This window comes from Haliotis asinina, chromosome 12, assembly GCF_037392515.1.
Source record: "Haliotis asinina isolate JCU_RB_2024 chromosome 12, JCU_Hal_asi_v2, whole genome shotgun sequence".
NCBI lineage: Eukaryota > Metazoa > Mollusca > Gastropoda > Lepetellida > Haliotidae > Haliotis > Haliotis asinina.
In genome coordinates this window covers 3,818,253-3,830,267 of record NC_090291.1, presented here as the reverse complement: position 1 = coordinate 3,830,267, position 12,015 = coordinate 3,818,253, and the positions used below count along the sequence as shown (strand labels likewise).

General features: G+C 39.6%; 1 protein-coding gene across 1 annotated transcript; it reads right to left on the bottom strand.

Annotated features, from left to right (window-relative positions):
- Positions 1-425: 425 nt before the first annotated feature.
- LOC137258679 (sodium-dependent proline transporter-like) lies at positions 426-10,531 on the bottom strand. Its single transcript, XM_067796373.1, has 13 exons — positions 10,309-10,531; positions 8,828-8,959; positions 7,344-7,647; positions 6,578-6,710; positions 5,523-5,657; positions 4,176-4,279; positions 3,811-3,935; positions 3,541-3,653; positions 3,206-3,337; positions 2,653-2,752; positions 2,142-2,242; positions 1,128-1,295; positions 426-623 (listed from the first exon to the last, which is right to left on the bottom strand). Exons 1-13 carry the CDS (start codon positions 10,529-10,531, stop codon positions 426-428), a joined length of 1,968 nt encoding a protein of 655 aa, XP_067652474.1.
- Positions 10,532-12,015: the final 1,484 nt, after the last annotated feature.

The window sequence follows — 12,015 nt, the reverse complement described above, 5'->3', positions numbered from 1 at the left end:
GATCTTTTCTCAATGATTAAAGTAATAATCCATGATGCAACTTCTATATTTTTCGGAACACAACATCTCGGAATATATTTTATCCCGGTAAATGTTGACATTGTAACAAAGGTACAGAGAATTCTAATATCTAACGAAAACTGTTTCCAAACACATGGCAGAATTACTGTACAGAAATAACATTATTACCGTGTATTCTATTCAGTACATGAAAACAACAAAATGGTATTCAAATTGTATTATCAATATTACAACTACTGAACACAAAGTAATTTTGGATTCCAACGGCACAAGAGGAAAACAAAAATAAAACCAAAACAAATACATATATTTGTTGTTACCTTTAGTATTTCATCATGGATGTCCTGGTAACTAAACAAAGATTTTCCTGTTAACTAAACAATAATTTCACAGAACTTAGGATTTCAGGATTTGAATACATCAACTGAATCTCCACTGAATGCATTGTTTGGTCTTTTAGATTGTGTTTTAGTTTTGAAAATATATCGCATGTTTTCTGAGAGGGCTTGTTTATTGTAAACAAGGGCTTCCTTGTGTCTTTCTGTAAGCAAATTGTCAGCTGGACGCCACTGAGAATTTGGTCGAAGGGACAACATCAGTCTCTGGAACAGTAAAATCAGGATAATATTCAAAAATATAGTTGAGTGAGAGAGTGGTTAATATTTAATGTCATATCGGCAATATTTCAGCCATATCGTGACAAGAACATGTTTGACATTGAAATGAAAATATGTGCAATTTAAAAACCTCTCATCAAGGGACAGTGGAACAACTAGAATATCACAATTAGAACTAAAAATAGCCTGTAAAGTTACACCCAATAGCATTTGGACAGTGTAAAAAAAAACAACCACAAAAACAACAGGGTACAGATCGCCAACAACAGAACATATAGCACCCATCCAGGGACCAGATGTCATCTGAAACACTGCAAGCAGTTGTGTTCTGAACATCTGCAGTTTCAAAAGCTGGGAATTGTTGATACCTGTAAGTCCATTACAGTGATCTAATCATGAATTATTTACCCCATCACGCTGCATCTTTGGTCTTCCGTCTGTGTTTGAGTTCCGTGTTCATACTTGTACCATCAAGAGTGTAAATCCTACCTGTTGTAATGAACCATGCCGTTTCAGCAAAGATTTTATGATGACAATGGTGACTGGAGCAACTGGAATGAGGGCAATCATCCATCCAACTGTAGCAACCTCGGCAGGGTAGATGTACTTTCCGTAGGTGGGAGAATCGTACTGTGAAACTGTTGCGATGAACACGACCTGTGATGAGAAAAGGAAAGATAGAAAAAGAAAGAAAGGGAAGAAAGAAGTGAAAACAAAAGTAAAAACTATTATCCGATTTGGTACTTTACACAGTTTTTTAACATCATTAGGAGTAATCTGAAATCACAGTTCTCACGTAATGGGACTGCCATTACGTTTCTGTGCCAATTACCTAAACCATATGTAATGTGATAATATGTTTCATTTTTGAATAACTTAGTAACGATTCCAAGAGTTGTCGGCGACAATACCAGCAGAAGAAAAGTGAAATGTATGCTCCCTCGACTAAGGCAACCTCCACATGTACACACATGTAAAGACTAGCCAGTTGTTGAACACATAGCAAAGGAAAAAAGGGACATGTCCGCTAAATGCAAACCACAAAGGGTTTAGAATCCGTACCAGCTACAAACGGAATCTCATGAGACACATGACTGGTAATCTTAATCCCACAGCAATGTCGCGTGTTCTGGTAACGTGCACTGTTTATGTAGTAACACACCCAGGAAACCACTAGATATGCAAATGAGACCCCCAAACACCAGTCAGCACCATGTGTCCCGGCAATGTATACTTGGGGGATTTTGGCCCCATTGATTTAAAAGGCAAATTTAGATGTGTGGACACCCACACAATGTTTGTCAAAAGTAGATTCAAGCAATTAAAAGAAAAACGTTCTGAATACTTTTGCTCTGTTACTTGGAAACATGCTGGTGTTCTTGTGGGTTCATCCAGGGTGTCTGTGAAAGGACATGAAACCAAGTTGACCAAGGCATCTATTAACATCTAGGAACATCAAGCCATTAATTGGTGGCGTATTAGTTGGGTAATGATTCTACTTACAATCAGTATTGCTGGGGTGATGATGGCCCAAAGGACTTTGACCAGAATAGGAAGAGGGCGTCCACTCATCATATGAATGTCCTCATTCAGCTGCTTGATACCTTGAATGACAATGTCATATCATTATCATGTCTCAATTTAGTGAACCTCCCGTTAATAGACGGGTGCAAGGATACTGCACTCCTTATTAACCATAGATGTTCCGAAACATATCGTCCATAAGTTTAACTTCTGTACGAACTGAAGTTGAATCCTTCAACATGTACATATACCTTAACAACATGCGTGTTTGTTCATGACACCAATAAATGATGTATATTGAATATGTAGTCAATATACTATCGCTGTTATATTGCTTTGATGTAAAACGGTATATTTACTTAAATATCTAAACCATGTATTGCTCTGTGAGGACAACTCTCCTGGATGTCCCATTGACAACACGCAGACATTTACTTCTTCAAGAGACAAGATCGATTTACAGTGTACTGCACAGTGCACTTTGTCTTACCATAAAGCCAGACAGCAGCCACACACTCCAAGGTACAGAAGAGGAACAGTGACAGTGCAGCCAGGTACCAGTCCAGCAGCTGCATGATGTACGGGCCACCCTGGAAATGTTGACGTGAGCAGAATGTGCTTATGTGTTCATCAACCTTATCAAAGTTTCAAACGTCCCTTTGATACAAATGTATGATGGGACTGATGACTTACTGATGACACTTTTACACTTGTTTATCAGTATCCCGTTGCTAAATACATTCAAATATGCACGTCCTACAAAGATTCCAAAGCATTTCATGCCTCTCAAACGTTGTTTGATGAGGGTTACAACTGTTAAGGCTTCAGGAAAGAGAGATGTGCAACTCTACACATATGAATGAATGGAGGCAAAATTGCAGCCACTGACGACTCGTTTCTTTCATTAAAGAAGTGTTTTCTTTCCGTCCTCTCCATTTGTTTATTATTAAGACTTATTCACATGAAACACGAACAGTTTTAAAGCAGGGTCGATTTTGATGAGTCAATAGTGCTCTGTGTCGAACATGTATTGTTTATCTTACCTGTGTACATATGGGGACACCAGCAGCAAAGGCGATGACACATATCACCCCTGTAACCAAGCCATGTCTGTGCCTGAGTGCAGTGGGGAACTGATCTATCACCGTCGTAGAGATGATCTCAACAAACAGAAACTGAAATCAAATAAAATGTATTCTTTCGTCAGTCGTCAGCCTATTCAGGTTTTGTTGAGGTATCATTGGTCAACACAACTCACCAGGAATAGATGAACCAGTTTGTTTCTCTTGTATTTGGAGTTTTGTCTTGGAAACGAGCTCTATAAACTCTATAAATCATGGTTATCTTGACAGGTGGTTTTAATGACACATTGGCTCACCAGAGAGTCTAATCCTACAGTCAGTAACATCAGGAAAAACAGGAAGGACCACAGCTGTGGAAGTGGAAGATGTGACAGGGCTTCTGGGTAGGCGACGAATCCTAATCCTGGTCCTTTTAAAAATGCTGTTATACATGTCATTCAAAGATACAGTGTGTATTAAACCACATTCAACCATTAAGTAGCCCCAGGTACCAAAATGAGAACTCTATTTGCATTGTAAGGGCATGCAGACTGGGATTCAGTTGTTACACTTCTCAGTACTCTCACCTGATGACACGACTTCAGATATCGGGACTCCGACCCTTTCAGCCATAACACCCAGGATGGCAAACGTGACGAATCCAGCGAACATGCTTGTTCCCTCAGATACTGTGCACAGAATAATAGAATCCCTAAATAGCAAGAACAATCGTTTAGTTGAGACAGATACAGTCAGTCAGTTCCATGGGTGTATATGGAAGGTTACTTAGTATGACTATGTATTATGAAAGTGTATATGGCTTGGTGTTTGCTTAATGACACTGTGAACGTTGATGACTTGGGAACTCGTGTATTATCCGATGTCAATTTAGGACATTCCTTCACGTGTACCCATGTGATAGATTAGTCTTTCCAGACTCGAGACACATCACCTTAAGGTGGGTTCCCGGAACTTGTTGTAGCTGGATGCTGTCATGATAATCCCCCAGCCTGGTCCAAGACTGTAAAACACCTGGATACACGCCTCTACCCAAACCTGTGCCAATACAGCAAGTGACGAATTACCTTTGCATTGTGGCATGACGATATGGTTTCCGACAGTAGCGACAGGCCAGTGAGAATGAGTTTCAAATCTGTGTTCATGCGCAACTTAGCTTCTAAGGAAAGGTTTACAGGTTGTTCAGCTTGACCTGAGCTACTCTACATAAGCATGATCCGTTAGGTCAAATGGCACAAACGGCTGATCGAGTTAACTTCGTTAAATAAGGAACAAAGTATATTATAACTGTTGCATCCGTGCGAACCATATATACAAGGATTCGTTACAGAATTTGACTCGGAAAACAACTCTTTTTGACAAAAGAACCCAACCATTTCGTGTTTTAATTGAACTGTTTTGACAGTCATAAGCTATCTAGTTTGGTTTACAAACTAAGTTACAACCCGATTCACTGTTGCTTTTGCTGTCTAAAACCCCGAATAGGAAGGATAAAAAGACCTGTAGCTTCTTTTTTAAAGGAAGAAGACATCGCTGACGATATCTCGACACTGAGATGTCAAACGGCGACCTTGTCTCGGCTTTTTGGACATGCTGCCAATCATCACCTGACAAAGGCGCACCTCTTGACAGTAATAGACCCTACCAGTTGTGACATGGTCACGCAATGCATTAGTATTCACTTGATCAGGTCAAGCTGAACAACCTGTAGTTTCACTTCGCATTAATCATTGTGATAGATAAATATATATGACAGAGTGGCAGTAGTGACAGACAATGACCGTGACCGACATGTAAACTGCATGTATAAAAAATTGTCTGCCACCTCAGTCCCACAGACTTCTCCTCACAGAGAATGGAGGAAAAAGATGGCAAATCACAACTTTATACCCTCGAACGGAAGTGTAGAGATACGACATTTTCATGATATGAGTGGGTAACTTGCTTTAGATGCATGGTCTGCATTTTGTAAAACGCTTTCAAACTGAAATGTAAACAACATCACAATAATGCATGATATTAAAGGGGTGCTTAATTAATCATGTGTATTAAATGAGTCTTCTTGAAACTGATGTATAATCTAGCAAAAACGTGACCCAAGTGACAAAACATAACATTTTGTCAAATCACAATTAAAGATGACAATTTGTATTTGTATAGGCATTATATAGCGTGTATAGCGTTAAATTGGTACATGGTACCTACATGATACCTACAGGACCTTGTGAATTTTCAAATGTGTCCTGTCTGTATGTTGTTGGATGGTATAAACAATTCATACCTGCCCTGTGAGGAGTTTGCTAAAATCAGGTTTAAGGTAGTACAGAATCCCGTCAAGAGCCCCTGGCAGCGAGCAGGTTCTGATGAAGATCGCTAGCAGCAGTATGTAGGGAAGCAGTGCTGTCACATAAACAACCTACCAAAACCAAATGAAACGTTCATGTCTTCTATCGTTACAACAGCAAAATATATCTATACACAAATATGACAAGATAACTACATAAAGACTTTTAAAAATCGACCTTTATACTTTACGCTTATGTGAATTCACCAGGATTGTAATAATGATCTCATATTTGCACCCATCTTTAATATTTTATGTTTGCTGTATTTTATATTACATACTGAGAAATATAGCTGCAATTTAAGACATGTGTGAACTACATTTACCATGTAGTTCAAGGTGTCTAAATTGTCAGAACGTTTAGCCATTTGGAGACTAACATGTATTGTCGGAGAGACAAGGCTGCTAGTTGAACATAATGCTATTAACCTCGTCGCTGTGGACGTGTACCCGTTGGAAACATTCTTAGCGGCATTGATATGAAACCTGGGAAGAGTAATTTCCCTTGAGAGGGATCATCTGTTGTTGTGTTGGTATGGAGGCAACGTTTTTGATTGATTTGGAAGGAAAACTGTGTCCCATGGTGTTTTACAGAGCAAAGCGATATGTTCATGTCAGTAAAATGGAAAGCGATGAACTTGGAAAAAATACTCTTGTCACAAATACCGCGTCAGCAATTAGTTTGGAAGAACATGGACTGCAATTGTTTAGGAGAGGGACAAGGACACTTACCGGAGGGAACATGCACTTTAATGTCACTCACTAAGTCAGTAGTCTGTTAACAGTTGAGTCCAGAGCAAATAATTCACCAATGAATGTCATGTGTATTACTCAACACAACTGAGAATCAATGACACGCTGTCAATCAGCCGATGCATTTTGTCGCTTCTTACAACAAGCATAGGTTGTCGCTTACATCTGTTCTTACTCGTGATACTGCTGGGATGTAATGTGAACCCAAAACCAACCAGATTATGGTACTTTAATCTCACCTTCCCACTGGCTTTGATTCCCCGAAACAAACTCAGAAAAATCAACACATACGACGCAAATAAACATCCTACGATATGCCACTGAATAGATCCGATTTCGTGTATTCCGCTTGATATATTGAGGACGTTGTACCTGAAAGAGGGCATTTCAGTTTCAAACTATAGATTCAGATTATGTGGTACTCTGGGAGATTATTTCGATTTTCAGTAATTTGCAATTGAATTATTTCTATATTTCAATCATAAATAATATCTTGATGCTGAGTTGAATCTAGGTGAGCGTTCTTTCAGTGTCAACGTCATTTATCAGAGCAATAGTCTATACGCTCTTGGAATATGATACAATATTATTAGCATTTAACAGTTCCAGTTATCTGCATTTACCAATTCGTATTCATTTATGTATGGAACATGTCTTTAGCAGCACTAAAATGTGCCATTGTTAAGAGTCGAATTAATATACACATACCGCAGCTTGTATGAATATCAGAACGAACATCGATTTACGTTAGATAAAGTCGCGAATTAGAAACGCGAGGCCTGAGGACATATATTACGCAAATGAACTCAAGGGCATACAACATGTTTCAACTGAATATCATTTGACAACATTAAGACACCGGCCTTGGTTTACACAGCCTGTTGAGAACAAAGACCCCCATGAAATGTAATGCTCTCAAAATAGTTTACTGATCATGCAGAACTGAGGGGGCTGTCATTGGTTTATGTGGTTGATTACGAGCAAATTCTACAAGGCATAACTCACTGGTAGAACTCCTCTACAGCTGTGTGTGACAAGGTCTTGTTCCTCCACATTTCAGCAACGTTGGAGCCAGTGCCATTGATCCCTGCAGCGTCCGTATAGTTCAGGATGTCTGTAGAGTTCATAGAATGTCTTTTTAAAGTGGAGATGTCCTCCACACATAGATCTGTGTTCCACCAGTTACCACAAGTTGTCCAGGGCAGCACACTTGAGCAGGATTTCACCATGTAGTAGATCGGCCAGGCCAGAAGGATTTGATAATATGGCTGACAAATTGCAACTTGGATGACCGTTCCAATACCGATACCTACAAAGGCGAATAATCTAGATGTGATAATGTTGCAAAACAAGTATTGAACAAAGATTATCATTTTAAACACTTGTCAATACCTTTCGAATGGTAATGATACCAACTGTTCGTGAAACGGTGGAGGTATATTACCCCATTGGTGACACCTGTCACAAATAAGTACAAGAGAAAGTCAACGGTTAAACAGAAAAAAACTTGTGAGCAAGTCAAACTGAAATCTTTGAATGGCATTTATAAGTGGAATGTATAAGTAAAGATAGATTTATGGATGTCATCTTCTTTACTGTGAATAGCACGAAGTTCGGGGTGTTGGCTTGCTCTGGTGATGAAGAAGCCGGCATACGCTCCGAGACGTCGTGTTATTCAATAGAGAGGTTGAACAAAGACATCCATAACCCTGGATTTTCTGAATATTTATAACTGTTGCGTCAAATTTGCAAATGTTTCCACATACCACCACGCACCTTTTAAAACATATACCCTCGTATGGAGTGTTAAATGAATATTATAGCCTTGATGAAAACACCTTTAATCAAAGAGTTGTCTGCTACACTTTGAAAACTTCATTGCCCGATGGTTGCAGCTCAAAGAGAAATCTAACAAGTCTATAGCGCATAGGTAATTGTTCGACGTATATGTTGGACGCTGTCTGACAGTTGCTATTGCCAACTGTAAATGACCAGTATGTTGGTATGAGCTACCATGTCTACGTTCACTCGTTCCCATAATTGTAGGACTGGGGTGAAATGGTATCTGTATATTCACTTGTCCCTGTGACACGCTGTTGGCACCATTCCATAGTTAGCAAATATCTTGCTCTTACTTTCTTCGTTGACGTCATTGGGATGGCCGAAACAAATGCACTGACGTTTCCATTTCGTTGGTTAAGGAGATGTAGTAAGCAACCCGTATTTTGTCATTACAACCATATGACATTGATTGGTATAATTGTCAAGAACAGAAGACTCGATTTGTTCACAAATACATTGTACAGCTGTTATGCTACTGAAACATAGATATGCTATTGATATAGACTAAATTGTATAATCGAATCAGATTTTAGGAGAGATTTTTGATGAATGTGGAAAGAGTTGTGACGTTTCGTTTAAACGCATGTGAAACGTTATATATTCACGGGTACTGACGTTGTAGTAATAAATGGGACAAACATACACACCTTTGAGGATAGGGCAGAAATTCCATATCTGTACAGGGCCTTTGGCTGAGAACTGAGCCAGAGAGGCCTCAAGATAAAACACTGGCAAGGCGGCGATGACTATGAATACAAGGAAGGGGATCAGGAAAGCACCTGCACAGAAAATTAACCCCCAAGTCATGGTTTGTTAGCGAGCTGTAGAGAGATATATAATGTTAACGCAATGCTCAAGGACCAGACAAACTCAAGATGGGAAATATGTTACTCATGGTCGGTCACTATTATTTCAGACGTGTGGCATGTGACAAAAACAGCCATGAACAAATGAAATGTGCAAATTCAAAAGGCAATATATTGTGTTTGATTCATGTTTCGGCGCAATGTATGTCATATTGCAGCATGTTAGTGTTGCGAGCATATTTCAGGTTCAACCTTAATATTCACATATCCACACGTTATGACATTGGATGTCGAATTCTTTCATTTGAAATCGCCGTTTGGAACATTGCCGGCGAAGTAGCATATGAGAGGGCCTAGTGTCTATTATGACTAAATGGATCGGGTGGTCAGGCTGGCTGACTTGGTTGACACATGTCATCGGTTCCCAATTGCGCATATCGAACCTCATGCGGTGGATCACTGGATTGTCTGGCCCAGACTCGATTATTTACTGACCGCCACCATATAGCTGGAATATTCCTGAGTACGACGTAAAACTAAACTCACTCACTCACTACCATGAGGAACGAGTCGTTTCTTTTGCTTATATCGAGTATATTCCGTAACGTTCCTCCTTTCGATAAAGGAATTGACATCCATAATATATCTCCGATATGTTTATAAAAAGATTGTAATATTTGGATTTTCAATAAAGGCCATGTCACAAGTTCTTCAACAAGGAATTTCTACAGTTCCATTCCTCTTCGTTTCTTATATTTAAGCGTCAACGTGTAGTTCCACAAATTAACACTGTGGCCAGAATGTTTTCTGTTATTGTTATGGTCTTCAGTCGAATGAACTGCTGTCAGTTGGGCTAAGAAATGTCACAGTCTTATCTGGCACCTAAACTTGATGTGGTACGAGACCCTCCCGAAAGGACGCGTTTGGTCGAAGTTTTGAAAGAAATATTAATCGATTGGGTTAATGCTTTGTATTTCAGTAATTTGAATGGCCTTCCGGGACCATGATCAGTATTTCAGTCTTATCTAAGCTTAATGTACTGATAAATTGGAGGTTTCCCATGCACCGTGCAACATTATGAGAATTTTGCACTTGGCAGGAAAAAAATGCTGAAGATCTTTAGAGGTTTAGAATTGAATATACATGCATAAATATAATTTTAATGGGACCTTTTTAAAACTGCGAAATTTCGTTTCAGTGTCAGTTAAGTCATATCGATAATTTATGTTGGCTAATACCGGAAGTCACGAAAAGCATCTTTATTGTTCCCTGTCGCTGTAGTCAGTAGGTTTTTATGTAGGGCGACTGTCATGAAATCTTACCTCCACCGTTTCTGTTGCAGAGGTAAGGGAATCTCCACAGATTACCAAATCCCACACAGTAGCCTATCATGGACATAATGTAGTCCCATCGAGATGACCAATGTTCTCTCTTGTGTCTCTCATCGCTACCGGAAGTGTCCTCGGTCATCTCCACCAGGCCTACAACGCTGGGTGATGATGAAGTATCTTTGGGGCCATTATTGGTTACCTTAGAGTCTGACATCTGCAGAAAGGTAATTTTACCCAGAAGTTCAAACGACATTGTGCAATATACAGATTACAAGACCTCTGCTACTAATCACTGCCTCAAAGCGAAATAATAGCGAAAATGTCAGTTACGACACTGAGTATGCACTGTAGATGACAGTAATGACATCAGAAATCCACAGCAAATATTCATTGTACACAGGACCAATGCCTAAATCCCATATCACAAACATTCGTAATATAGTTGGGAAACTTAGTTTGCTATACTACTGTGTGTTCTCGTAGTGTTACAAAACATCCTGCTACAATCACAATCATTGCACAGGCAGTAACGCAATTAAAGTTAACCTAACTGCCTGTGTCAAACAAAATACGTCTTGAACATAATCAGACACTAATGAATTAGGTTGTTTAGGGTTAAATAAAGGTCATTTGACTTACCTCAGGATTGTGATTGCTCACGGTCACCAGCAGTATTAAGTCGTTCACTCGCTATTGAACTAACGATGGCTCTCTTTCTTGCGTTTCTTCCTCCACTGTGAATCGACTGCAGTAAAACGACAAAATAGAGCACTTATTGTGTAGCAGGACATGACGCCTTGCACAGGCGATCGTACTTTACATGAGACAATGTGTCGCCGAGAGAGTTCACTCTTGCAGCAGTTATCGGCTCTACTGAAAATACTAAGACAGAAGTAATCATCCACGGTATTCCTCATTATTATTAATATAAATCATCCATTCTATTGCAGCTTACAGTGCTACAGTCGACATGTGAAGGATCTGACATTACTGTATGTAGTCTATTAATTGTAACAGAGGGGTTTGATTTGCATAATCATATTGGAATACCTGGAACAGCCGGTGCTACAAAACAGTCACACGAACGTCACGTAATTGTCCATCTTATATATGCAGACAAGAAACCAAGTTAAGGAACGTCCATGTTGTTATTCGTTGTTCCAGTGCTGCTGTCTAAAACTCTTCTTAAAATTCCTAGATGTACAAACATAAGGTGAAGTCAGAGTTCCCGATCTCGGACGCAGTCAGTGATTATGAAATAGCTGTGACTTTTAATCTTTGAATCAGTAAGAGAAAAGTTCATACAGATGACAAGGCTTATGTCAAGTGATGAAAATCAATATCGGGTGTCTCGTGTGTCTTTTGAGAACTGCTTGGCATCGTCGTTGCAAATGAGTGTACGGATGGTACCAATCGGAATTCAACGCCATTTTTCCTGGAGAGCCACGAAAAGTTCATCCAAATTGTTGGGTTGAACAGGTCTGTCCCGAACATTGTGGTCAAGAACACCCCAAAGATGTTCGATGGGGTTAAGGTCATGACATTTAGCCGACCATTGCAACACCCGGACACCTGCAGGACTCATTCTGTCCCGACAAACATAAGCGAACATTCGACCTGCTGTACGCACTAAGGGGATCACAATCGGGTTAAAGATCTCGTCACGATATCGTGCACCCGTTATCCTGCCATCAACAC